This window comes from Scomber scombrus, chromosome 1, assembly GCF_963691925.1.
Source record: "Scomber scombrus chromosome 1, fScoSco1.1, whole genome shotgun sequence".
Taxonomy (NCBI): Eukaryota; Metazoa; Chordata; class Actinopteri; order Scombriformes; family Scombridae; genus Scomber; species Scomber scombrus.
The window spans coordinates 11,610,759-11,637,625 of NC_084970.1; the positions used below are offsets into that span (position 1 = coordinate 11,610,759).

Sequence of the window (26,867 nt, forward strand, 5' to 3'; positions counted from 1 at the left end):
TGCCGTAGATTTTTAGCTGCATATTTACAGATGCACACATCAGTGTGTCATTTTATAAATGCACAAAAAAAAAACAATTTCTGAGAGATATATTGGATATTTTAATTTGCCTTTTCTTTGGAAATGATGCAAATTTTGAGAGTGCTGTATGTATTATGTTTGGTACATTTACTGTGTCAATTACCACATGCTGCATCATTCCCTGTGATTAGTAATTACGTTTATCAACCAAATCAATCCATCCCTTGATGGCAGATTCTCTGAGCAGGGGTTAGATTTCTCGCTATAAATGCCTCCACCAAAATGTCATGCTCATGCATGCCGTCATGGTGGACGAAGCGCATGTGGAGAATGAGAAGTAGGCCTGGGAGTGGACCACAGGGAACACCCTTCCATCATCTGTCTAAACAGGCCTGGAGGGCTCGGATCACAAAAACCACTCTCGCTCTGCTTCCTACCAAGATGCACCATTGGGTTTGTGCCGGATTACACATTTCTGTGTAAAAGTTTTTTAAGCAAATCCACTGTGGGTATTCCTATCACACACGACTCATTCAAAATGTTGAGGACCTGTCACTGTTGCTGGCAAGCCTCATTGTGCACTCAATAATAGCCCATTAAATCTATTCTTCTGGTTTTTCTTATCTCTGAAAGACCAGTCCTCGGCCAAGGTAATGGGTCAGTGAGTGGGGGACTGATTAGTTGATTTACATTATTTAAATATTTTTGTATAGATTTACTGGGTGGAAATAAAAGGTGCCTCATTCATTCTCTGGACCCAGGGGGCACCCACATGACTTCTATAAAAGATACTGACGAATCGTTTTGTTTCTCTATAGCTGCACACAGCCACTTGGGCAGGCAGAGTCATCAATCTTAACAAGCCAAGATGCCAATATTAATGGAGAAAGATGTGCTGCCACCTTTTATTAAATAAACACAGGTGGTGTGGAACAGCTCCTGACTACACAACATACTGTAAAATATCCTTTTTACTACTGTCCCCCCAGTAAAGGCCTCCACTCTTGTCTCGAAAACTCATCTCCATTCATGCTAGAAGCAACGTTTACTGGGTCGGCCAGTTGAGACGGTTATGTTGTAGGCATCAGGCACGGTGAGAGGAGGTCCTCAGAGCTTAGTCATTAGTGCACTGCCTTGAATCTGATTTAACAGGATGACTAATCTCATCCAAGTCACTGGTTCGTCAACAGGAGACAACTCCAATGAGGAGAATATCCGGTCACAGTCTTATTTTTATCCCGATGAAAAGTGACAAGAGGAAGCTGACAAGAGGGAGACAGGGGGGATGCCATGTCGTGCCATGTCAGACGCTCTGTGTCTGTGTGTGCCTGTTTGTGTTTGTGTGTGTGCGCATGTGTGTGATGGATATCTACACACCATGTTGAACGTCATTATGCATGACAGTGTTGTCACTGGCATATAGCCACCTCCGCCAAAAAACGTCTTGTTTGTAAACAACGTTCTGTCGACATGGCGGTTGTAGAAACAACCTTAAATCTGGAGTGTTTCAGGAGGAAATGGAAGCAATCAGAGCTAATTTATGACAGCTGTGGTTAAAAAAAGGACATGCAAGAAGGAGATTTATTTGCTGGTGGGGGATCAGGGCATTGCTTTAGTTATGCAAAAGGATGCTGGCGGTCTTATTGGTTTTAGGATTAGAGTCTTTGAGGAGGTGAAGATGATATGATTGCAGTTACAGACATCACTTTACTTGCTGAGATGCTCTGAAAACATTACATGCTTTGTACTTTTTTATTTTTCCCCTCCACAATTATGAGAATGCTAAACAGATGTTAGTGTCTTGAATAACACATACAACAGATTTTACATTATTTCTTGAACAAGGCTCATTGTTAAAACAATGTAAAAGCTACACCGTGGATTTCAGAGTGAGTCAGGAACAATTTTTAGTTTTTAATTAATTGTTAATTGTACATCTATTTATGCTTGTTATCAGTATACCATAGAGGTGAGTAGCAAATTATTTTGCAACTAGATATGGTAGTGAGGACATTAATCTTAGATTAATAAACCTAAATAAATTCCTTTTTTTCCAGTGCTGCTTGAATCTTTTCACCCTGGAGAAGTAGGGGGAAACTGTTCATTGAATACATTATTTATCATTTAAACAGTCTGATTTAAAGCTATTCATCTTTATTGATATTGATAATCAGTATTGACCATCAAAATAAAACTGAGCTATAGCATGCATGATGACAATTCATGAACAAATTATAGCTTGGCTTTGACCCACAATCCCTTCTGTTGTCTTCTGGCAGCCTCACTGGAGCAGTTTGGGGGTCAAGCATCATCCACAAGGACACTTCAACAGTTTGTGGTTATGTGCCAAAATGTGTGAGCTTCAGGCTACAAGCACAGTCTGCTCTCCTAAGGACATGCGATTGTGGCCCATGTAGCCTGAGCCAACTAAAGCAAGTCTGCACTCACTCACAGGAAAACATACTGTAACTTGCGTGCAGTACATCAATAGACATGTATATTGATTGCAATTGAAGGGGCAATTATGTATTTGCCAATGCGTGAGCCTGTGTGCATGTCAGATCATGATCTATTTTCTTTACCTGAGTTGCACTTGTGGGCGGGCTGAACCATAACTCTTAACAACCAAACATGCCAATATTAATGGAAAATGACACTCTACCATCTTGTAATAAATAAACACAGGTGGTGTGGCATGGCTCCTCACACCTCTCAGTAAAGGCTTCAGCTCCTGTCTCACAAACGCATCTCAATCCACATTGAAAGCAATTTTTAGTGGCTCACTAAAGACAATATTCTTCTTTAACCTATGAGGAGCACCTTTATGTCTCTCAGACATAAGACACGATGACCAAGGACCATACAACATGAGGGAGTTAGCTGACTGTCCCCAAATGAATACGAAACAGATTTATGACCTGTTGGACAGGCCTATGGTTGTGACGGTACAGGTCACGGGTGTCATTTTTTTGAGTGAGGATTTGAAGCAGGAAATTATTAGCTTAGTCACCGTTTGACAAAAGAAGTCCAGAATTATAAGGAGGTTGGCAACTTCAGGCAATGGTGCAGCACTGCTGGCCTTCTTCTGGCCCAGACAAAATGGAGGTGAGCCTAAAATGGCCCACATGTATGGCCCAAATATCCCAAATCAAACAGGTATGTGTATTCAGCATTTGTACCTGTTTTGGTTTATCTGTTTTTCCTTGGTTGACATACGGTATCACTATGGCTTGCTTGTGGCCCAGATCTGGGAAGCAGGAGCCTAAATGCCATCATTCCATGTGGGCTGGATGAAAGTGTGGAAAGTGTCGGGTGTGGGCTGAATCTGGGCCACAGCAATTTTGCTATCTGGGTTGTTTGTATTTGTGTTGTTTTCTTTTTTACAAACTTTAATCTTTGATGCCCGCAGGCTTTGGCAGGGCCCAAAAGCCATGTTGGGAATCACTAATCTAAATAATCAGAGGATGCTCTGGTTTGCTGACAATGTTCTCACTTAAGTCAAAGAGATAAACACCTAGAATCCACTCAAGAAGATGGCAGGTCCTATAACTTTCACTTTAGGGGTTCTTCACTTATCTTAGTGCTATTTTGTCCCTGGTTTTGGTATGAATTGCACCTCTTGTCAGCACATTACATACTGTTTAAATTCCTTTGTCTTGTCTGGAATTCTTTAAAAGCTTGCACTGCAGTGAGTGCAAGAGAAAAGATTTTGATTTTACAATCTGCTCAAAACAGTTTCACTCCACGAGGCATTAAACCACACGCAGCACAGTTCACTGAGCTGTAGTCAACACTTCGCAGAGGAAGTGTCCTTTGCGTGACTCCTTACTGAGGAGGAAATGAAACTCGAACAATAACAAACCAAATGAATGTATGCAAGGCTATTTATAGCTTTCAGATACGTGTGAAATATGAATAAAATAAATCCGCTTTGCCTTTTCGAGGACACTGGAACATCACAGGTCTGAAGCATCTCATCGCGGTGCCATATTTAGAGAGGCCAGCAATGCAAAAACATGCTGGGTGTAAGAGAAAGTGTTTCAAATGGTTTACCACAGAATTACTGCATATTTCCCTCCAAAAGCTTGATATAAAACAGTACACTGGAGTGTGAGGGCAGTGTGAGGTGTTATCAAAATATTCAAATGGTGATGAGACACATACATGTTGTCTGAAGTGTAGCTGTCGATGGAAAAAGTCAAAAAGTCAGTCAGGTGGTAAGATCTGGACGACAAGTTATTCTGCAGTGACAGATGACATTTCAGTGAGGTTGCATCTGGAGTACTCTGAGGCAAAGCTGGCCTTTCACACACCTCAAACACACACACACACACACACACACACACACACACACACACACACACACACACACACACACACACACACACACACACACACACACACACACATAAAACATGTAAATGGCAGCTGGCTCAGTCAGTGTAATGTCCCCTCTCTTTGTGGTATTATTTCAATGGTTTTTAGATGCTGTATTCATCACGGTCTCGCAATGTCCTTGCAAGTTTTCAAAGGACATGAATATGAATTATTTTCTTCTCATCCTACTGTCTTCCTTTTCTTCTAAACATGGTACTAGTCTGGTTATGATGGTGATCGATTACACCCAAACAACCCGTGGCTATAAGCAAGTTAAACATAATGCTCTTTCTTTCTTTCTTTCTTTCTTTCTTTCTTTCTTTCTTTCTTTCTCTAGTTTCCTTCCTTTTCTCTCCTACCTTTGTTGCCTTCCTGCACAGGCTGAACATGTGTCAGCGTACTGTCAGTGTGTGCTCCTTATTCAAATGAAGGCCGGCCTGAACTGCATGTATCCGTTCCTTCATTTTGCACTCAGAGGAACCAGCAGCAGGCATGCATAGAGGCACAGGGTGGCAAAGGGATTCTCCCCGAGTGGTTCATTTGAACTTTCACTCTCTTTGAAATGGCATCACAGAGGCCCTGCATGATTAATGTCACCACACTTATATACACTGTTCTACCCAGAGTGCCAGCTGAATATTTGAAAACCAATAATTTTTCAGAAAGCCCTGTGGGCAGGTCTGGGATAACTGCATTTGGTCGGCAATCAGTGAGCTATTCAACCTTTCCGATTGTCTGTGTAATGCTGTGCACTCAGGTGAACACACGCAACACCTAACTGAGTGCAATTTGACAACATTGTGCAAACAGGCAAATTGAAGGACATCAATACAGTGTTGTTATTGTGTGTTCTCCTGGCTCTGATGTCAATCAGATGTGAGATTAGTGAAAGAGTATTCACTGAAAGAATATTATCAGTGCTGTTCTTGTGACCTTGAGCAATATATTGAGCATTTTATAACACAGTCCCATTTAATGCAACCTAATTTCTGAAATTGTGTTTTTTAATTTTATTTCATCACATGATTATTTAAAAGTTTGCTTGCATTTGTTTAAAATAACCAGAATATTGTGTTGTGTTGTTTTTATAAATATGAGCACAGGAATCAGTGACAAAGAGAGACACATATCCAATCCTCACATTGACATTATTGTTTTCTTTTTTTGCTGAATTGAAATAGTGCTACAGTAATGTCAAATCACACTTAAGTTATTTGGGATGAAGATGGAAATAAAATTCATACATTTTCATACATTTTCCTTTTTGTGTCCTGGAGCAAGTGTACTCTAATTTGCCTGATTAGTTTTGGGAATTCAATTTTTTTGTAAATTAAAACTAAACTTGTTGTTTCTTGTTGACTGTAATAACTACACAAAACTGAAATCAATTGATCATTAGAACCTAAGTACCTAAGTAACCTTAAAAAATCTACAATACGCACAATGTCATGGCAATATCATGCAACTGCACTGAAATCACCTTTATAGTTTTGTTTTTTTCCTTGTGTCTACGTTAAAATAAATAAATCTCTCTGCACACACATCATAGGCCGGCAGGCACACAACGTGTCTACTAACTAAAACTCTTGTTTGATCCCTGACATCAACAACAGAGTGTACTGCAGGGATGCTGCTGTAACATTTGTATTATAACCATGTGCACAGATACTCTTAAAGTACTCTTCATTGAGACACTAAATCCTGAACTAAGGCCTCAACCCTGAACTCATATTGCTTTGAAGAAATACAAGCATGTGGGGGGCTTTGATTATTTTTAGGGAAGATACAGTGGAATGGCAAACAACAGTTTACTACATACAGCTGTGTCTTTAAGATACTCTCCCTCTTGTGAACTGCATGAGAATGTCCTTATTAGTTATTGAATATAACTATCCAGTGATTTGTTTTATTTTATGACTGGCCAACAAACATGACAAAGCTTTTATTTGGCCAAACCACACATTTATCCATACTGAACCTACATAAATTACCTTGTATAACCTCACAACCAAACAAGTGCAGACCTGACTGTCCCACATTATCCCCCAATGGAGTGTCCTCATGTTGACTGCATATGGAGACTGATGCTTCACTTTGCACCTTTTACCTCTGAGACTAAACAACAAGATCCATCCAGTGAAAGAGCAGTGGGAAATCTTTCTAATTATTGCTGCAATTATAATAATGCTTGTACTGCAGAAATACCGCTCTGGGCTCTGTGGTCCCACTGCTAGCTGGATGGGCATGCAGAGAGAAATGCAAAACAACATCCCAGCTTCATCAACTTATTGGTGACTGGGGCAGGACAAAAGAGCCTCTTCATTCCTTCAAGGGTGGATGTAATCAGAAGCAGCATCTATCCATATTTCCCTCCCTGGGGAAAAGGGGAAGGTACAGAGCTCTGCAAACATACTCGCAGTAGTTCCCTAGGATAGGAATACCATTTCGATTATAATTGGATTTAAGGGAATGAAGTCCTGTTTGTTTGACTAGCTTCATCAAATAGTAGGCTTGATTTTATCTACGTGTGAATCCATTTGTCGGCATTCAGGGAATCCAGGTTTCCTAAAAATAGCACCCATTATACACATCATGTGGGTAACATTTAGGGCAACTTTACGTTATCAGCTTTAACACATTACCATATTCCCTCTCATATGCACACACAACCACGCTGAGATGCACTTCCTTACCTCTTCCCATTGGTGAATGTAGCGAATGAGTCTTGAGAGGCGCAGCAGTCGCAGCAAACTGAGGATCTTGGTGAAGCGGACAATCCGTAAAGCGCGCGCTGTCTTATAGAAATCTGAGTCGATGCGCGTCTCCACGATGAGGAAGATGTAGTCCACAGGGATGGAGGAGATGAAGTCCACCACAAACCAGCTTCGCAAGTACTTGATCTTGATCTGTTGTGGGTCCAGGATGATCTCTGTGTTGTCCTCCTTGACGATACCTGTCCTGAAGTTGAGAACCAGGTCCATGAGGAAGAAGGTGTCAGAGACCACATTGAACACGATCCAGGGTGGCGTGTGCTCATCCTTGAAGAATGTGATGCCCACGGGGATGATGATGAGGTTGCCCACCATCAGCAGCAGCATGGTCAAGTCCCAGTAAAACCTTGTTGGAGAGAGAAATGGAGGAATACAGAAATGGCATGGTGAAAGAGAGAATGTTAAAGTTAACATAGTCAGTTTCTCAAGCTAACTATTAGTAACATTTTGCAGATCTTCTATGCAGTTAAACTAATTCCAGATGGACTACATGATGTATGATGAACACACTGTATGTACATCTCTTTTAACAAACAGTATCAAACACATGCCCAAACAATTAGGCTTTTCAAATAAGGTAGGCCAAAGAAATGTGCAATTTACTGTGTTTAAAGCATTTTGGTATATAGAAAAGTTATGCATATATTTATTGCATAAAATTGTGTGTAGTGTTTGTAAGGTTTTTTTGTGATTGTTCTAAAATTACTTTTCATGCAACTGCTTCAGTTAAACTCAAACACATTGAATTCATATAGTATATGTGAGAGTATAATTGTGATTAATCTTATGTTTAGATATATTGTAATGGAGATTGTACTTGAGACCAGAATAGATCAAATCAACTCAAATTACCCACATTTATATTGCAATTGCTGCTTTCTGGTTTTATTATATTACATGACTTGACAGTAACATTTCCCTCATGAGGAACAGGAAGGACTCTAATCCTATCTCATCTTTTGAAAGTGACTTATTTGAAAAATACCTCCACCCACCACCACACACACACACATAGTACAATTGCTTAGCAAACACTGGGAAAGTATAGACATTGTCTATCCATCTAACCACAGACTCATGGACTGATATGCTGTTTTTCCTTATGAACAACCAGTATTGGAGCCCACTCGTGTTTCATCACTAGCCCGCTTTAACACACATATTTAGTTGCATATGTGGGAGATGTGAGCTTATACACACACACAATGCAATGATGGCGTATTAACCTATACACATGTGACCTCCCCACAAGCTATTTGTGTTTGGACAGTAAATCACAACTCAAAGGTCAATGAGGGTTAACTGTTAATTACGAATTGTGCTGTGACCTCATCTATCTTCCAAGTCAGAGAGTTTGGATATAAATTGCACTCTCTGCTGGCTTGGTAATTGAATCCAGATTGGCTCTTTTGTGTTAAGGGTGATATTTCCCGGATACTTCATAGATTGCACTATGAGAGGATTCAGTGAGCTTGGATGATTTACCAACCCACCTTTAACTGGGCCATAAAGATCTGTCTTTGTGCAAAGGCAATTTCAAGAACAGGACTGTAAGAAATAAGAAATAAAGGATACTACATACATAACCAGGGTAGGGGATGCATCTTTTCTGCAAGCAAGCTGGACTACAGCAAGTAATTATTGCTCTTTCACTTCCTTGTTGCAGCTGATGTCTATTGATTTCATGGTTGATCTGCAGTGTGTTGAAGAAAATAACTCATGGGTTTACAATGAACTGCCACTCTGTGCATGACCAGTATGCACATCTGATCCAAAAAGAACTCTGACAAGTCGGGTAAATTTAAATTATGAAATTACTTTTTTACAAACACTTTGGGGCATATTTGAGGCCTCAGAGCATAAACATAAAGATAAAAATAACTTTTAATTCCAAAATGTCTTCTAGTATTTTCCTCATTAGATTTTCTGTCTTGTGTTTTTTTCTTTGTTGGATGATGTAAAATGCATTCTTTCATTGATGATCAGTTAGATCTAAAAGAAACTCTTTAAAGTCCTTTGACACAATTTGTGATGAAGTACTGCATAAATAAATAAGCTTAACCTTGTAAAGTGTGATATATCTATTGATGTATATAAATAATATATACTTGGTCACAGCTAATAATTTGACATTTTGATTTAGCTAGCGATGTTCCTTTTTTTTGTGCAAGCATGACCATGTTAATCTATGGACATATAGAGCATCTCACACTTACACATGCATGCATAAATATATTGTACACATGGACACACATCTCAGTTTCATGTCTGTTGCACATACAGACACAAATGCACATGCACACACACACACACACACACACACACACACACACACACACACACACACACACACACACACACACACACACACACACACACATACTGAGGAAACAGTGACAGTAATTGGAATTCTTCAAAGTAAAAGGGTATCTACAGTTCCAGCTTGTTGTCAAGTGGAGTTATATTTAGACAGATCCTGCCACCACTGTGTTTGCTCATGATAAGGCAGAAAGCTCCAGAGAACAAGAAAAACTTCAAAGGAAGAAACGCAAACATAGGTAATGACATTTGTTCTTCATATTTCCATGTTCCCTAATATTACGAATGCATGATAGCCTGTGCATCTATATAAGCTACGCAGCTTATTAATAGGATGCAAGTGTGCTTCCAGCGCTTGACAGGGTCTACCATCAATGAACTACGATTATCGGTTTCTTTCTTTGTCTGTAACAGCTGCAAATCATTGCCTTTGTTTTGCTATTTGTATCAACTGTGACGACTCAGCACAGAAATGAACAGAAACCAATGGCAGGCAAAATGGTATAAAATCACATAAAAATAGAAAAGCTTTATGAAGTACCTTGGTTGAAATTAATCAAAATATTTATGACCCTTGGCAAATGGACTAAATCATTAAGAGAACACTGGAATGATCCTTTAAGATAACTCTGTTTAGCACCAACAAGCAGCTGACAAAATGTTGCAGTACTTTAGGACTTATGGGGGGAAAAAATGCTACAGTGACATGAACATACAAGCAGAGTAGGTCAGTGTCCCTATTCTAACCCCAACCCTACCTAGCAAGGGTAATTCAGTCCCAGAAAAAAAAACAATACAAGCCAGACAGGTGCAAGCCTGACAAACATTTCTGGCCTTGAAAAAAACATCTAACATTACAGAAAAATCCCACCCAGCAGTTTGATAATATTCTATGAACAACAGAGCGAGGACACATAGTAAAATAAATGAAAATAAAATAGTCCCAGAGGAGAGCACCTCATTTTTATTTAAGAAAGAATAACAAGACAGTATGTGGTCTAAGACTTCTAAACATCTCTCTGGCAGAACACAGCTACTGTTGCTGCCTGTCTGAGCAAGCCTCACTTGTTATAGGAGTGTGGGGATAAGTAAGATCAACAGCAGCTGCTGTATGCTCATTGTGCAAATGCACCCTTTTTAAATATAAGAAAACATGCAGAATAATACAATACAGAATAAATGAAAATATCTTACAACCGCATCAAGGTCAAATCAACCTGCAATTTGTTGACACTGTTGTGATCTTAATTAGCCGGTTTGTCATTTCTATGGTGCTTTTTTATGGTACCATTGAAAATTTAACAAAATTGTAAATATATATACTATAAATTAATACAATTATATAGTATAAATATGGATGTCATGACAGCTCCTCAAAAGTGAAGCCAACACTTCTCAATCACCCCTGGGTAGCTGGCTGAAGTATAGGTCACAAGTCTCCCCCGCAAGATGGCAGTTACTGGAAAGCAGATTTTTTTGGCTTTATTTTTGCATAGCAGTAGGAAGTGAAGACAAGGCGTCCATATTTACAGTCAATGGTTGGGACAAGGAAAAAATGGTACATTTATGTGCATTATTAGTCTGTTTTATGTGTATGTCAACTGTGGGTTTACATGCATGCGTGTGTGTTTGTGTGTGTGTGTGTGTGTGTGTGTGCGCGCTTGCATGTGTGCATGTGTAGAGTATATGCTCATGATCCTCCTTTTCACTCTTGTGGTTGCCTCCTAATGGAGGTCAGGCCACCTAAACATAGCAGGGATCCATTTACTGTGTTTTATTATGCACTGGGACCCTGACATAGAAGAACATTGTTCTATAAATACAGTTGGGCAAGTGCGGGATGTGAGGCAGACATTTCAAAGGTCCCACATCCCTGTGTGCATCCCAAATAACAGATTCATGCTGTGTTGTGGTATACCACCTGTTTTGAAATAAAATTAAAGTGGAGTGCAGTGACCTAGCAGTGGTGAAATATAGGTGGTATTCCTTGGTGTAGGCGGCAAGAGAGAAAAAATAGGGTTTTATCCTTTTTATGATTTTAGTGATAGTTTTACTAATTTTATTTTATTGCATAATTGTGAGACATCCCTGGTGATACTTGGACTGTTCTGGGCACACGTAAAGTACATAAAACATGTCAAACTGGCAACATCTTCAACTCAACAACAAATTTGTTGTGAAAAAGATATTTTATGTCTGTTAGATATTCTTTTAATACAAAGGAAAATGCACATGCCATGACTTTTTATGACATTTTTTTCCCCACTTTAAACAATCTTTTGGCTTGTTGGTCTAGTTGTAAACAGGAAGCAAAAAATAGAACTGGATCAAAGTGCTTTACAGGAAACAAAAGACACCAGGCAGATAAAAATATGTGATAGCAAAAAACACATCAAAAAACCTGGCCAGAGCTTCTGTGTGTGTTTGTGAAATCACAGCATGTGATCACTGGAGAACATCAAATATCAAATTGAACTCTTGAACAGAAAGGAAAGGATGGCACAGCGTTTGAATGGCAGCACGTGTGTGACCGAAACTGTTGAAAATGAGGAGTGGTAAAACAGTGAAACACTGAAAGTGCAGTGGCAGAATAGCTCACACTTAACTTGTTACGGTACTGAAAGTTCACTGTACTGATGAAGGGAGCCCTGACATGTTGCTGTCTGGAGGGACAGAGCGGCAGTCCACTCTGCTCTCCAGTGGGGTGACCAGGGACAGCAGGAACATGTTGTCACCCTTAGAGTGCATTTGACTACACGATAAGCCTCTCTCATTTTCCTCACTCTGCCGGCCAAACTACCTGAAAGGGATTGCGAGAGCCACCATAAACGAGATGGACATACATTTACCGTTCAGAGTAGCCTATATTTAAATTGAGGAGGCATTAGGGTATATATAGTCCTGCATATATAGGGAGAATATGTATCTGTGCATACATGTGTGTGAACACTTGCTTACATGTCCCATGTAGAGATGCCTATCTGTTGGCTAACATGCTGGGAGAGTGATGGCAAAGCATTGCCAACAGATCATCTGTCATGTCAGGTACAAGTGGCAGACAGCATTTAACAGTGTCTCCCTTTATTCTGAAAACACACTGACTGAATGGGAACAGCAGAACAGTCAATGCCGCACTTCCATGAGGGTACCTGCCAACATCGTGTGCACTGTAAATGAGACAGAAAGTTACCTTTTTTTGCATAAAAAATCAGTTTTCCTTCTGAATAATTAATTTGTTGTGTTTGTGTGTATGTGTGTGTGTGTGTGTGTGTGTGTGTGTGTGTGTGTGTGTGTGTGTGTGTGTGTGTGTGTGTGTGTCTGCTTCCACTCTCTCTTTATAGATTTGTTTGTGTTACCAGGGGTCCTGTTCAGAAGTACAAATTCAATATATCCCTGAGAATTCTGGTTCATGTTATGTTTAATATCAACAGCACAAATCTCCCAATTCATTCTGTTGTGACAATCACATTCATATGTACACTTCACGGGTGTTCATCATTACAATTATTGTTTTCTGTGACTTCCAGTAGTTTAAGTTGTTGCCCCGGTGTACAGGTGTACTTCAGGAACCCATGACATTACTCCCATCAGTGATGTTGGGTGAGGTGAAACAGGCAGTGAAACACTGCTTTTCAGTCTGATGTTAAGTTACTCTTTCAGAAACGGTATTTAAGGTGAATCATGTGGCTTACTCACATTTGATACTCGATCTGTTTAGTCCTGTGTGTCAGATTGGTGAATTGCGGCTTTTCTACTGGACAGTGCTTTTTTTTTGCATAACTGCATGAGGCCATTTGCAGGAAAATGTAAACACAGATGCACAGAAGTTAGTGCAATTGCTTTTTCACAGATTTTTTAGAAACCGCTTAACTGCTATGAGATGTTTCTGTATATGATGTTTAAGTTCAATCTAAGGAACAAAGCAAGTATTTATATTCAATTTAAGGGTACATCTCTGTTTAAGGTCCACTGTAAACATCATTTTAATCACACTAAACAATACTTTTGGCAAATGCGGGCAGTCAGGAAATTGTCAATCATGGCTGCAGAAACAGTACTGTATGTGTGATACTGACAGTCCTGTATTCAGGGGGAAAAAAAGAAAAGAAAGGGAAAAAAACACTTGTGGACCTCTTCCTGGGTGTCACGAAGAGGACAGTATGTGCTGTCTATCCATCAAAGATAACTTGAGGTAATGAATGTGTTAACATGTCAAGAACGTTAGATAAATGTAGCTAGCTACCACGATCACTGGTATAAACAGAGGGTATTGTGGGGGGGGAAATTATTGTATACTCTGGTAAATTAAGATTTAATTTAAAGTGGTCTGAACTGAAGTGCTCTCTAGCGCACATATGCAAACACTGACACAGAAAATCAAAGCTGTCAAGTGGCAAAAATTTTGACATGCTAGACTGTTCATCAGGGTATTGTGGGGTGTCCCAGTTGCCGGATCACTGTTCTTTGGTTATGTCACACTACAAGGCACGCTTGTCGTTCCTGACATTCATAATCGGGCCCGGCGCTGGACAAAATCGTGTCAAAATCAGGCTCAATATGCGTAGTCTGATCCCAGGATAACAGGAGAACAACATCTGTGACATCAAAAAAATTACTGAGTATTGCCCTCAAAAGAGCACCACATTGGTGTTAAATGAGCCAGTTGGCAAACACAGCAAGATTTAAGTGTCTGCGGAAAAAAAAGAACAAAAAAAAAAAAAAAACGGTTAAAAGGGTTAATCCTATTTTTCTTGTCACCCGCTCCAATGAACTGTCATAATGGTGCTGTCTTTGCTAAGCACAGCCAGCAGGCACACTGCAAGCACATCACTGACACTGGGACTTTGCAGTCGCAGGTGGCTATATTTAGGTTAGCCACGCTGTTTTATCAAACCTAGGCTGAGAAGATTTCATCAGAGGTAGAGGCAAATCTCTCCAACCTTTAGGCTAAGAGAAAACAGAGGGATTTACTAAATACCTATAGAGAGGAGAAGCAAAATCAACTGAAACGAGGCAACCTTACCTAACTGCTAAAAGATCTCATAAATAAGATTACAAATAGTTCTGTGGTAGGACATCTAGGTAAGGGTGCACGGTATGATTTTTCATTCACCTCTAAAGTTCTGTCTAGGACTGTTATTCAACACAGTTGAGAGAAACACAACGCTACAGACAATGTCACATCCACTGCAGGAGAAAAACAGCCTATTAACAGATAGAGGTCTAACCCCTGATACATAAGCACTGACAGATGTTAACAGAGGAACATACATGGTTGTTACTGCTACAAGTCCTCTCAGCTGATCATAGTGTGCATTTACCAAAACACGGCATATTCCTTCAATGGTGATTATTAATGGCTGAAAGGGAGTTTAAGCCATTCCGTAGACGGAATTTCTTTTTTCTTTTCACTTTATTTTTATTTAAAATCAGAGATGCAGGCAGAAGTTCAGAGGCTAACCATCTCAGGGAAAATCTCACCATGCCGTAGTGTGTCATTCAAAAGTATACCCCAGATCCAGTTATTGAAATAAGTCCAGACTAAACTGGCTCTGATGTTTGAATAGCTCAGAAGTGTGCACTTAAGAGCTCTGACTAAATAATGAAATCACCAAAGCTACTTTGCAAACTGACCAGTTGTAATCAGGGAAAAAATCCAATAGTAAGAAAAGGAACTTTTCTCTTTTTTTGGCTGATTCTAGAGAGGCTCTGCCTGGCGCCAGTAGTGGCTACTCAGTGTCCCTGTCCTTGTCTCTGAGGCCCTGCAGAGTCATTCACAGCTTCCCAGAACACAACCTGCTACTTATCTGCTCATAGGAACAAAAACTATACAAGGGTAGTCTGCAGTCAGCATATAAATCTGCCCTCTGTGGGGGAAAAAAATTAGAAAAATAAAAAAATAGAAAGACAGTGAGTGGTAGGGCTGGAGAAGACATGGGAAGGACAAAAAGCTCTCCAGCCGGTGCCATCAGCATGCACTTATCCTACTAGCATGTGCCAGTATCTGCACTCTGGCTTTGCGTGGACTGTCATCCTGCCACTAATTGCATCTGTGTTTTATCATGATGCCTTGTTATCTCCTGCAAGGTCCTTAGGGTCATGTCAAGGGGTCTCGTGTCAGCCAGCCACAAAGTGTGGCAGGGGAAACACTAGCCAATGCCTCCCAACTGAACATCAATCCCCTCCCCCAACCATTCCACTGCACTGTGGAGCAGGAGTGAACCAGAGAGAGAGAGAGACAGAGAGAGGGAAAGATGGAGCAAGGGGCTTTCTCTTAACATAGATGAAGTGCTAAGATAATGTACTGTCTATAATACCAGGAGCTGGTCACACTGTACACCATCACCTCATGCCCTTGCTCCGGGCTGCACCAGTACTGGGCCATTATCTTCCCCACTTCAGGTGCTGCAATCAGCAAATGGAGCAGCCACAGTGAAAGCCTTTTCTATCCATCTCCAAAACAGTGATCTGAGGTCAAAGGGTGAAAGGAAAAGCAGGGGGAACAAAAAGAAACAAAAATATGGGGAGAGAAAATATGGAATCAGTGAGAGAAAATGTAACAACATATTTAGACTAAAAAGGAGGGTTATTATGAGGAGAAAACCATGGCAGTGTGATCTTCTGGACATAGAGGTCATCTCTGGATTCACCATCTCTTGAAAATACACAAAAAAGTGGAGGTAAATAAAACCAAAATTAATACAGCTTAAAAGCTGATGAAAAACCCTCACTAAGAAGACACTCTGAGCATGAAATCAAATCAAATCGTTGAGGAGATGCAGTTTATCTGATTTTTGCTGGTCTGCGTGAGTAAGCAAAAGCAGAGGCTTATCTGACTGTTAAACCAAACAGAGCAGGATTTATAATGTTTATTTGTTAGCTCTCTAATTTTTCAATTGTACATGCTAAACAGGGTCAGGAATTGGATTTATACACGCACACCCTTTTCTGCTGCCTCCCTATTTAATCAAACACTATGTAACATTTACTAGTATGACCAAAACCTGAGTGAGGAAAAAAAAAGAGGACATGCTATCAAGTATGGAGATGGTGAAGATAAATCAGGAGTCAACTCCCATAGCAGAAGAGACGAACAATCTGTCTCTCACCACTGCATGTCTCATAATCCTGCTATTTGTCTGAGTCCTCTAGACACCCAGCGTGTGGCAGGGCCAGGCCCATCACATTGATCCAGGGAAGTATTTCCTGTGAATCACGCAAGCCACACACAGAGTTCTTTATTCATCGCACTTGACTCTGGTCCTCTCTTTGAGTGGAAACCCCACTGTTTCTAAAAGGCTTTAGTCTTCTATACAATCTTCCATAGTAAACAGTGCAGAGGTGCTGATGACATCCTCCTGCCATGTTTGTCCTGCACTGATGGCTGCTGAGAGTGATTTTAACAACAGAATAACGGTAATCAAAGGTGAATTGCAGGCAACTTTTGTGAAAGATCGTTATGTGAAGTGGTATAAAGGTATGTAGAACTCTTAGCAAAATGACTGTCTTTATTTTTTCTTGGCTCCATTACAAAGTGATATTAACGTGTAATTATATTTTTGCCCTTTTCTACCACCTGTTGTACTTTATAAATAAAATAGTTTTGAGCAAAAAACATCTGGTAGCTAATCAGATATGGAACACATGCACGGCCAAATCAATATCACTATATTCATTTTTTAAAATTATCAGTATATGATGCAATATGGAAAAAATTATTTACAGACGAGTCAAAATGATTTGAGCATAAATATTCACTTTTGACTGTGGCAATAGCAGTTTGACCAAAAAAAAAAGTATTTTACGGTCCACTTACTAAGGTTTTTTCTGCTTTCAACAGCAAGTCATGGTCTTCATCTGTAAATGGAGTGTGCTCAGTTGAAATGTGGTTAAAGAAAAAGCTAGTGAGTGGACATTGAGTTATCTCGTCAAACCATGATGTCCAATGTAATTAACACAATTTTTGTAAAACTACAACACAATATGATTTTCAGTTCTATTGAAAGCTGATATTAGTGTGAATGTATTTCCTATGCAGCCATGCACACTGTTTACATAAACTTCTCAAAAAAAAAACCCTAGCATTTTAACTTAACTTGATAGAAAGGACATATAACAGAAAGATACTGGAGATGTAGTAGGATCAAACACAGTGACAGTCTGGGCACACTGTAACTGTTACATGACCAATGGCTACCCACCTGAGTGACCTACAGGTAGAGCTGATTACCGTCACTAGCACACACTGCTAATTGGCTCTGAACTTAATGGAACTTGCCTGTGAAAATGACTTTGTAACGGCCAGTGTCTCACATGAAATTTAAAGTGCTTTTTAATATGGTGTTTCTCTTGTGTCCACCCCCTGGAGCAACATATTGGTGCCAGTCTCACATCTTAGCCATTTCCTATCTAGGCTGATAGGAAAAAAAGCAATCGAATTTCAGAGAGACAAGGGGTGTAAGAATCCACCTGGAACACAGGCAGGGCCGAAAAGTCAACCTGTATGTACTAGATATAGCAGAATCTGTGTGAGGAGGAATGAGTAGGCTGCTGCTGCAGCGTGCATGCAGAGGTCAAAGTAAGGGAAGATGTGATTTGGTTACAGTACTATACAATAAAAACTATGCATGAAAACATCTAGAATTGTTTTAGGGAGAATTGCATGCTACATTAAGCAGTCTCTTGGTTATGCATTGCATACTTATCACCAGCTGAAGGACAAATCTAGGTCAACATATACTGCAGTTTGCAATTAATATTAAGTGGTTATTTTACCCTGAATGGGATGTAAATGGATATCAAATATCAGACCAGTTTGTGTCATAGGTGAAAAGCAGTATTGACCTGCCTTATAATGTGATTGTTTGTGTTTTGGACCCTCATTGCCTTGTTAAAATGAGTAAATTCCAGACACCTGGCTCCTATCTAGACATCAGAGAGAAGTGATAGTATGCAGGAGGTATTTTAACCCAAGCAATCTTAATTATTCATTCCAATCATGCTGACAATTCCCATAAAATACACTGTGCTGCGCTTTCTTGATTGCTGGCAACCAGGTCATATCTTCTTTTCAAAAGTTTTACTTTTTTATGTGCAATAAATTAAAGAAACTTCTTCAGTCATTGCATTTTGGTTAGTAAAAGTAATGATACCAGAAAGAATATGTTTTTTTTAAACTGTGTCTAACAATTAGGTGATGTTGCAGAAGGCTGAATCACTGCAATGCCAATAATGCCCTCTTGGGTACCACTGGAAGATTACACCTATATATAATCTGTGTTGATGTTTATTACTTATTTGACACTTGACATTCAGCACTGATTACATGCCAGATGTCAGATTAAAATTAAAACTAATGTGTAAAATTGTATTTATAGCCAGAGCCACTGTTTCGATGGAAAATCATTTTTGCTGCACCACAGGGCAGTTTACAGCATGCAGTAAGCCATCACTGTCAAATTCAGTGTTTACAATTACTTCCCTAACAGTGAGTTGCAAACCCCTTTTGCGCTATATGTAAAGTGTCACAAGGCTCACAAATCCTACTGTAACCCGTTTCTTCCCCTTCTCAACTGCTCCCCTGCATGAGCAAAGCGGACAGGTGAAGTCAACAAGGGATCAGTGTATGTCCATTGTATGGAGAGAGCAAGCATTCATTTTTTCTCTTTTTAAAAAGAGGCTGTGGTGCAAAATTATGTTCTAGTACAGCTACAAGCTAGAAGTGTCAATAAGAATACAGAAAGGTCGTAAGAGGTCTTGATCACTCTACTGCCACATACAAGGTGACATGACTTGATGATGGCATGATACATTGTTGAATAAAGAAATAAAAACATTTTCTCCATCAACCCCCTAAAAAGATGAGATAAGTGAAACTGACATATTGACCTTGAATAAATGTGACACTGAAATGTGTTTAAAAAAAACCCAAACAAACTTGAGACTGGGTTTGGATGACTAGTGTTGTGTATCCACCTGGAGAGATTATAAATCAATGTTGCATTGCAGAGGATGGTGGAGCGAGAAGGACACACAACATTACATTTGTCAGGTGACCAAAATACATCAAGCATGACATGTGTAACTTAACAGAAAATGCTTCCAAGCAGGCTTTCCCATTTTCAAAATGTATATGATGTCCAATCAATCAATATAATCTCACCTCAAGATTACCATCACTTTGCCAAGGTTAAACTCAGCTCTCTGCCTAATACATAAAGCTGAATTAAATGACATATCAGAAGAGTAAAAAAAATCCCTGACGTGCAAAACAATATTTAAAAAAAGGCAATTCTTGTACAGCTGTGATCACGTGTCCTGATTTCACACTCCCACACAAGTGTGCCTGGCGAGGTCATGCGTTACCGTTCAATCATTCTGCCACTATGACAGGCAACCTTCTACCCACCGACTACACACATCCTCCCTGGGCTCCCTCCATTAAATAAATTGTGCTGTAATAATCTCTTGGCTCCTAATATTCGTGGATGAGCACAGCGGCCTATTTTGATTACCCCACTTTCAGGCCCAGCCAGAACCATCTGTAATCCCCATGTTTTACCCTCACTAAATTAAAGGCGGAATTATTTAATAAGGACCGAAAAGAATAGAGTGTCATTCATGCCATGTACTGTAGTGTCAAATCTCCTTTTCTTCAACCTTCCCATGCAGACGCACTATAAGACAAAAGGGCATGGCCCATGAGGACACGAGCTAACACTTGTCTGGACTTCATTCATGCATCTTTTATTTGATCTTGTGTAGATCTTGCAATGATCATCATTAAGATGTACTGCACAAAAAATAGTTTAAACGGAGCTCTAAATGTCAAGGCTTTACATTTATCTCCTGCAGCTTGCCAGCACCTCACCTTGACCTTTATGTAACTCTCACCCAGACTATGACTCCTGACACCGCCACAAGAGGGGGATTCACTATCGCTGCACTCGTGTATGTTTCTCCATCTCATTTTTTAATAAATCCATTGATGGCAAGCCAGAGGCCCCACGAGTCACAAACAAATCAATAGCAAAACATACTCTCAAATAAACTGTAATCAACCTGACTGAGACAGAGAATGCTGTTATTAAATCTGATCCCTTATGCTTACAAACACAATACACAGAGATACACTTGTGCACACTCCAGTACAACTGTAACTGTTCTTTTCATCAGAAAGCATGCAGCTGTTAGCACAGAAGCTGCTAATGCAAATCTAAACCTGCAATATTTACAATACCTCAATATTCATCAGGGGAATAATCAAGTCAGTTTTATTTATACAGTGAAAAAATCACAACAGCAGTTATATCAGGCCACTTTTCACATAGAGCAGGTCTAGAATGTACTCTTTAATTTACAGATACCCAACATTCTCCCACGAGCAATCACTTGGCAAACAGCAGCAAGGAAAAACATCACTTTAACAGAGAGAAACGTCAAGCATAACCGGACTCTGGGTGGGCAGCCATCCGCCTTAATAATGGCCATGGGAATTATTTACCCCACATTCTACTAAATAAAAGTGCAGTCTAGGTACATGTAGCACAGCTATCATTTACTTTTTATAGTTATCATAGAACACTTACAGCTTTTTCTGGTCATGTTAGTCTTCTGATGATGCATATATGTGAGTCAACATAGCTGTACTAATAATGTGAAAAGCTGTACAATTGTTTTTCTTCTATGTGGGTAATGAAGAAAATGTAACATAATTTTAGCCAGAGAATACAAAAATTTAATGAGAAAATGGTTATGTGAATTGGTATGTTACCTATTAATTATTAATAGATAATAAATATTATAAAAATTATATAAAAAATAAATATTTAAACTTCTTTAAAGAGGTAATAAATGTTCCATGACTTTTATCAATCTCTATATATGACCAAGGACATTCAGCATCAATAGGGCTCGGCACAGCTTATGATACAGCATCTTTTAAATAGCAAACATGAAGTCACACTTTCTTGACAGAGACAGGTAAGCTAACAGAACAGAGCAGATATCCAACAGATGCATCCAGTAAGAACAGGACAGAGGGGACAGTAATCTCTGTCCCCCTCTTATGTATTGTCCAACAATCCCATCAAACGCCCACAGATATTTTATGGTCTCCGTGTGCTTAAAGTCTTCCTCATTTAAAAGACTCTGTACAACTTAGTCATTTTTTTGTTCTTTTTTCTGTTCTTTTTCTGGGTGCTGGATTTCACCATGTGGCTAGCTCGCTGACCACATCTCCTGACAGGAAGATGCTTGTTCAGAATCGAAAGGGGGTTTTTCAGCTTTGGATCTGGAAATGAGGCTGTAGATTGGATTATGATGACATTTTTAATCCGTCTTTTTCCCTTGCAAGATATTGCTCCTCCCCTGCTTCTTAGCGTTATACAATACTTGACAAGAGAAGATTTTGCTGAATTCTGGTGCAGTGATGACTCTGTGATTCCTTGTGACACTCTAATTTGAGTTCATAGTGCCAAAGCTTTGATGCAGACATGGGAATAAAACTTTTAGTCACAGCGACCCCTCTTCTTCTTCAGGCCCACTAAAAGATCCCTCTCATACCCTTATGTACTTTAATTACAGTCATCTTGTCCTGTCTCTGATCTTGATTTTGTAGGAAGTGGGTGTCCAAGTATCATGCTTCTCCTTCAGTTCATTAAAATTAAAATATGAGCTGTAATTCATCTGAACATGCTGTGTTAGCTTACTGACATGGTGTGTTATTTCTCTCCATCTATTAAGTATATTTCTAAAAAAAAAATGCTTGAAACATTTTAATACTGATTAGGTGTCACTGATGTTGGCTTTCTAAGATAAGCTGTTATAATAATAAATAATAATGGGCCATCATATTTAAATTTACCTGTGAATTGCTGTGTGTATGGTGCTTTTCTTTTCCTTGTTAGTCACAGCAGTGATAGCTGAGACTACATTTTTTACTCTCCTGATTGAGTACCACGGCTGTGGTTTTAATTGTAGAGTTGAGTGATTGCGTAATCATAGTATTGAGTGCTTGAACCACAAGCAAACCACTCTCAGATTGCCAAAATGGTTTAATTATGGTAATATACAGTGTCCTCCCTCAGACCCAGAACAAGTGGGTGGCTAACCTCATTTTTTAGAGCACTTCTCTCTCAGTGCAATTTAATCTATCTATTTATTTATTATTTCCACCTCACTGAGAGAGTCACACGTGCGTCTCTTACAGCGAGTGCAGTGTGGAATGGAGCCCCAATTTCTTGCTCAAAGACACTTCAAAACTGATGCCTGGTGCCAAATCTTTGCCCTTTCAGTATAAGGACAGTCTCCCCAAGCCTCAAATCACCCTCTCTCATGACATTTAACACAGTGAGAAAGAGAGCAAAGGGGGGTCGGAGGAAGCACAACCAGCTGGGAGGAGCATAACAAAAATGGCAATCTGTCTAATACTTTATCTCACCTCTTCATGATGACCTATACAACCTGTGTATGTATTTGGAGATAGTATGAGTGAATAGTTCTGTAACTGTAGTATGTCTGAGATCCATCTGACATGTGATGTTACAAGAAAGTTTTTTTCTTTTGTCTGAACATTTTTTTTATTTGTGTAGCACAGATATCACTTCTCTCTCTTGCTATCTGTTCACAAACAAACAGTAAAATTAAGAAGTTATTACTTTTCATTCTTGACAGTATAAGCTAACTAACACGCATGTGGGTCAATATTACATTTAAATTCAACATAAAACATTCACTGTTGTCAGCAAGCATGGTATATTGGCCGCTTCACTCTCCAACTGGATAAATGATCAGATAATGTGCCTGTTTTCTATTCTAAAAAGTCTTATTTAGCCTTTTTCATGGGCCTGAAGGTAACTCACACTACATCTCACAGGTCTCTCAAAGTCAGATATCTTGTTCATGGGGTAGAAATTACAATCTTTTGTGATTAGTGATAGTTTTCTATATCATATGTCATAAGACAATCAAATAGGCAGGCTAGATAGGATTCAATGTCACAGACAAGAAGAAAATGTTACAGTATGTGTAACAATTGCAATCCTGCTCTGTATCCTTTTACAGCAACACAAATGTCTCCACACGACTCAAATGATAAGATGCGCTGGTGAACTAAATGCCAAGGCTGACACAGTCTGTGATGAAATAGTTTTGCCGAAATTATTGAACTACATGAAAACATGGTCATTTAAAGAAAAAAGCTAAGGCTCATTACCTACTCACAATAAACAGCCATGATAATATACAATTACTAACATTTAGAGAGATTTAGAAGCTATACGTATGGAGTAGTCTATGTAGATTTTTTTCCAAATTTGATTTCACAGGACATATTTTATGTTGTTCAATCCACAGTAATGTTTTTCGCAATGAATAAGTGTAGTCAAACTGCCCGCTGACGCCTCCTTTAAAGAGGTCATCTGACATACAAGTAAAGATGCATACATGCATTTAAGTTTATTAAGTCTAAAATCATAAAAGCAAAAATGAAGGAATTTAACTCCAATCTTGCTTAACCATTAAGAGCATCTGTGTGGCCATGAATCAGATGCATATACTCAATAACAAACTCAAGGACACTAACAGAGAGAAGTGTGTATGACAAGAAATGAGAGCGATCATAGGCTCTATGAGGATTTTATTCAGTTTTGCTGCTGTAGTTTGTCCCAATTTTAAATGCAGACATAAAATGTGTTGATCATTTCAAAATGGCTTTACAACTTTAAGAGCTAATCCAATTAAATTCCAATAAAGATCACTTAATCCTGTTTATTTTCAAAATACTATACACAAAAGAAGAGAAGAAAGAAAATCACTGATGTGATATGAAGGCCTGCATCAATAAACCTAATCAATAGATAAATCATGTCCTGTGCACATTTTCTCAAATTAAGGAACAGAAACCACTTTAGGGCTTCAATTGTGTATTTGCATTTGAATAGCATCTGCCCAAGTAAATTGCCCTAATTAGTAAAGGCTGACTTATCTGTGGGTTACTCCATAACACAACAAAGTGTCTACAGGCCTCTTGACTAACACTTGTATATCCTGAAACTAGTGAATCTAGTTCTTCTACTGCTGGAAATTGTAATTCTGGAAATTGGTACATTTTGATAATTTTTCATAAAGCAGTAAAGTCAGTTTATTACAATCATGGAATTGGTCAAATGTGGCCTACTATTTCAATGTGTATGAGTAAAATAAGTGATCATGGTGCTGTAAAGCTGAATAAAACAATGAATGGGCCTCATCAGAGGTGATGAATGCACTAATAAATGAGAACACACTGAGTGAGAAAAACATCTGACACTGTGCCAAGGCACTGACAGTAACATGACGCTTCATTCTGAGCCTTTTGGGGTTTGTGTGCAAGGTGTCAACATTTAGCCTACCTGAAATCACTGTAGGGGTGAATAATCCAAAATCCGGCGGATTTAACCCGCTCTTGCTCTCGTTCAACCGCCTTCTCACTTCCAAACATCCTCAGGGAGAACTTGTTGACCCCTGGCTGAAGCATTGCCCCAAACTGTCTGTGCATGAACCCAGCTTGATATAATCTCTCGTCATCCGGCAGAATTTGATCAATGCCATCCAACTTTATAAACCCTGACTGCTGGTCTTGGGAATCGTTTTGGGTACCCCCGCCACCGCTGGCCCCTTGCGCGCCTTGATCCGGCGGCCCATCACCGATGGCTCCGGGGGGGCTCTCCTCGCTCGGAGTGACATCCCCCTCGGTGATGAGGCGTCTCTCCTCCGCCGAGTCCGAGTCGTGCACATGCCGACTTGTGATGGACGAGAGGCTGCCTCGAAATCTCCGGCAATCTCCATTTGAGCTGGTCTTCATCGGTCTCCCTATGTCCGTCTCCATGATCACAGACTCCCCACTTTTGGTCTCCCCGATGCCTTTGCAGCTTCCCCCAGAGGTCGGCGACGGCAGAGGCTTCATCCTGATACTCTTCCTCCGGGTGTCCTTGTCTGCGTCTTCTTCACCCATTATAGATGCTTTCTGTCCAATGTGTTGTGGCAAACTGTAGAGCCTTTTACGCATGGAGGAGTGCAACCTGTCCATTATGACATTTAAACACAGTGGAGAAAATGAAATAAATCCAGATTGTTAGGCTGTACTGTAACGATTATTGCCACCAGCCCAGCGCTCCGTATCTGTTTGTGAGAGCAATCAGTCTGGAGCTAATCTGAATCCCTGAAAGCCTGCTACACATGACATGGACCGCCGTGGCTCTGCTGAAACAGATGAGAGACACTCTTTTTCATAATTAGACTACCTGACAGTTTGCATATGTCCTCAGACGCAGCCTGGGCGGTCCGCTTGGCCACTGTGTCCCCGATGAACATCTTTGTGTCGTTCCGACATTGTGCGCAAAAGTGGAAAAAACTGCTTGAAAGTCACCTTAGCTTGACATGTGAGGGACGTGCCGACGGACGGTGATATGGAGACGAGGGAAAGGTCATGCACAACGGAGGATGCTCTTTTCACCAGATGTCTTACCAGATGCCATCAAACAACGCGACACAATCGTGCAAAAATACAGTACAGCATTCCAGGGACCGCTGACATCACTGATCCATAGTCAGGGTGCGTTTTGGTGAATTGTGAATATTCATGATGCTGATCTATTGGGTTGCCATAGGAGCGAGAACTGCAAATAAGCTCAGCCCACCTTGTTTAAAGGGGAATGCTCTTCCCATTCTTAAAACGCTCTCCTGTTCTCTTAAGTTAAGGCTACAGGTAGGCGATGCGAGCTCATTGTTCAACAATAGACTGTTGGCTCCACATAGCCTGTTTGCCATCCCCGCGATCAGACTGATCCACTGCGTAATTTGCGCACATTAAACAGTTCAAACTAGAATAGGCTGGCCAGTTTGGTAAGGGGTGTTTTATCGAACGGACTTTCATTAGTTTGTCTCACACGAATCTAATAAGATTTAATGCTTTGGCAGTAATTTTATTTGTCCAACTATGGATTTATAATTGGTGATTAAATCGTATTATAGATGGTACAATGTCGAATTAGAGCTTCAACACAGACGTGTACTAATGTTTAAAAAATATATATCTTTGAAATCGAAAATATGATTTCCTTCCCGTTTAGGCGAATACAATTTAGGCCACTTCAACGACTTGAGGATTATAGACTTGCATTTATTTTCACCCCCTAAATATGTTGTTTGATATGTTTCCTTTTCTTGTCTATCTAATGTGATTCAAATATAGGTACACAATTCCGTAAAAAAATATGTGTAATAGCAGGGTCATTATTTTTTGTGAAAATGGAAGGTCCTGTATTCACTTTCAATACCTACACAGTATAAAGGAAAGCAGAGGCATGGCAGTTTCAGTATTTGCACATTCAGTTTTTC

At 39.7% G+C, this 26,867-nt stretch overlaps 1 protein-coding gene across 1 annotated transcript in view; it reads right to left on the reverse strand.

Moving 5' to 3' along the window:
* hcn4 (hyperpolarization activated cyclic nucleotide-gated potassium channel 4) overlaps positions 1 to 25,785 on the reverse strand; it is a 67,159-nt gene extending 41,374 nt beyond the window's left edge. Inside the window, exons 1-3 of the mRNA XM_062415435.1 lie at positions 25,772 to 25,785; positions 24,881 to 25,549; positions 7,092 to 7,515 (exon numbers count right to left, since the gene is read on the reverse strand). Of these exons, the coding sequence (XP_062271419.1) occupies positions 7,092 to 7,515; positions 24,881 to 25,549; positions 25,772 to 25,785 (1,107 nt within the window). The remainder of the gene's footprint in view (positions 1 to 7,091; positions 7,516 to 24,880; positions 25,550 to 25,771) is intronic.
* Positions 25,786 to 26,867: the final 1,082 nt, after the last annotated feature.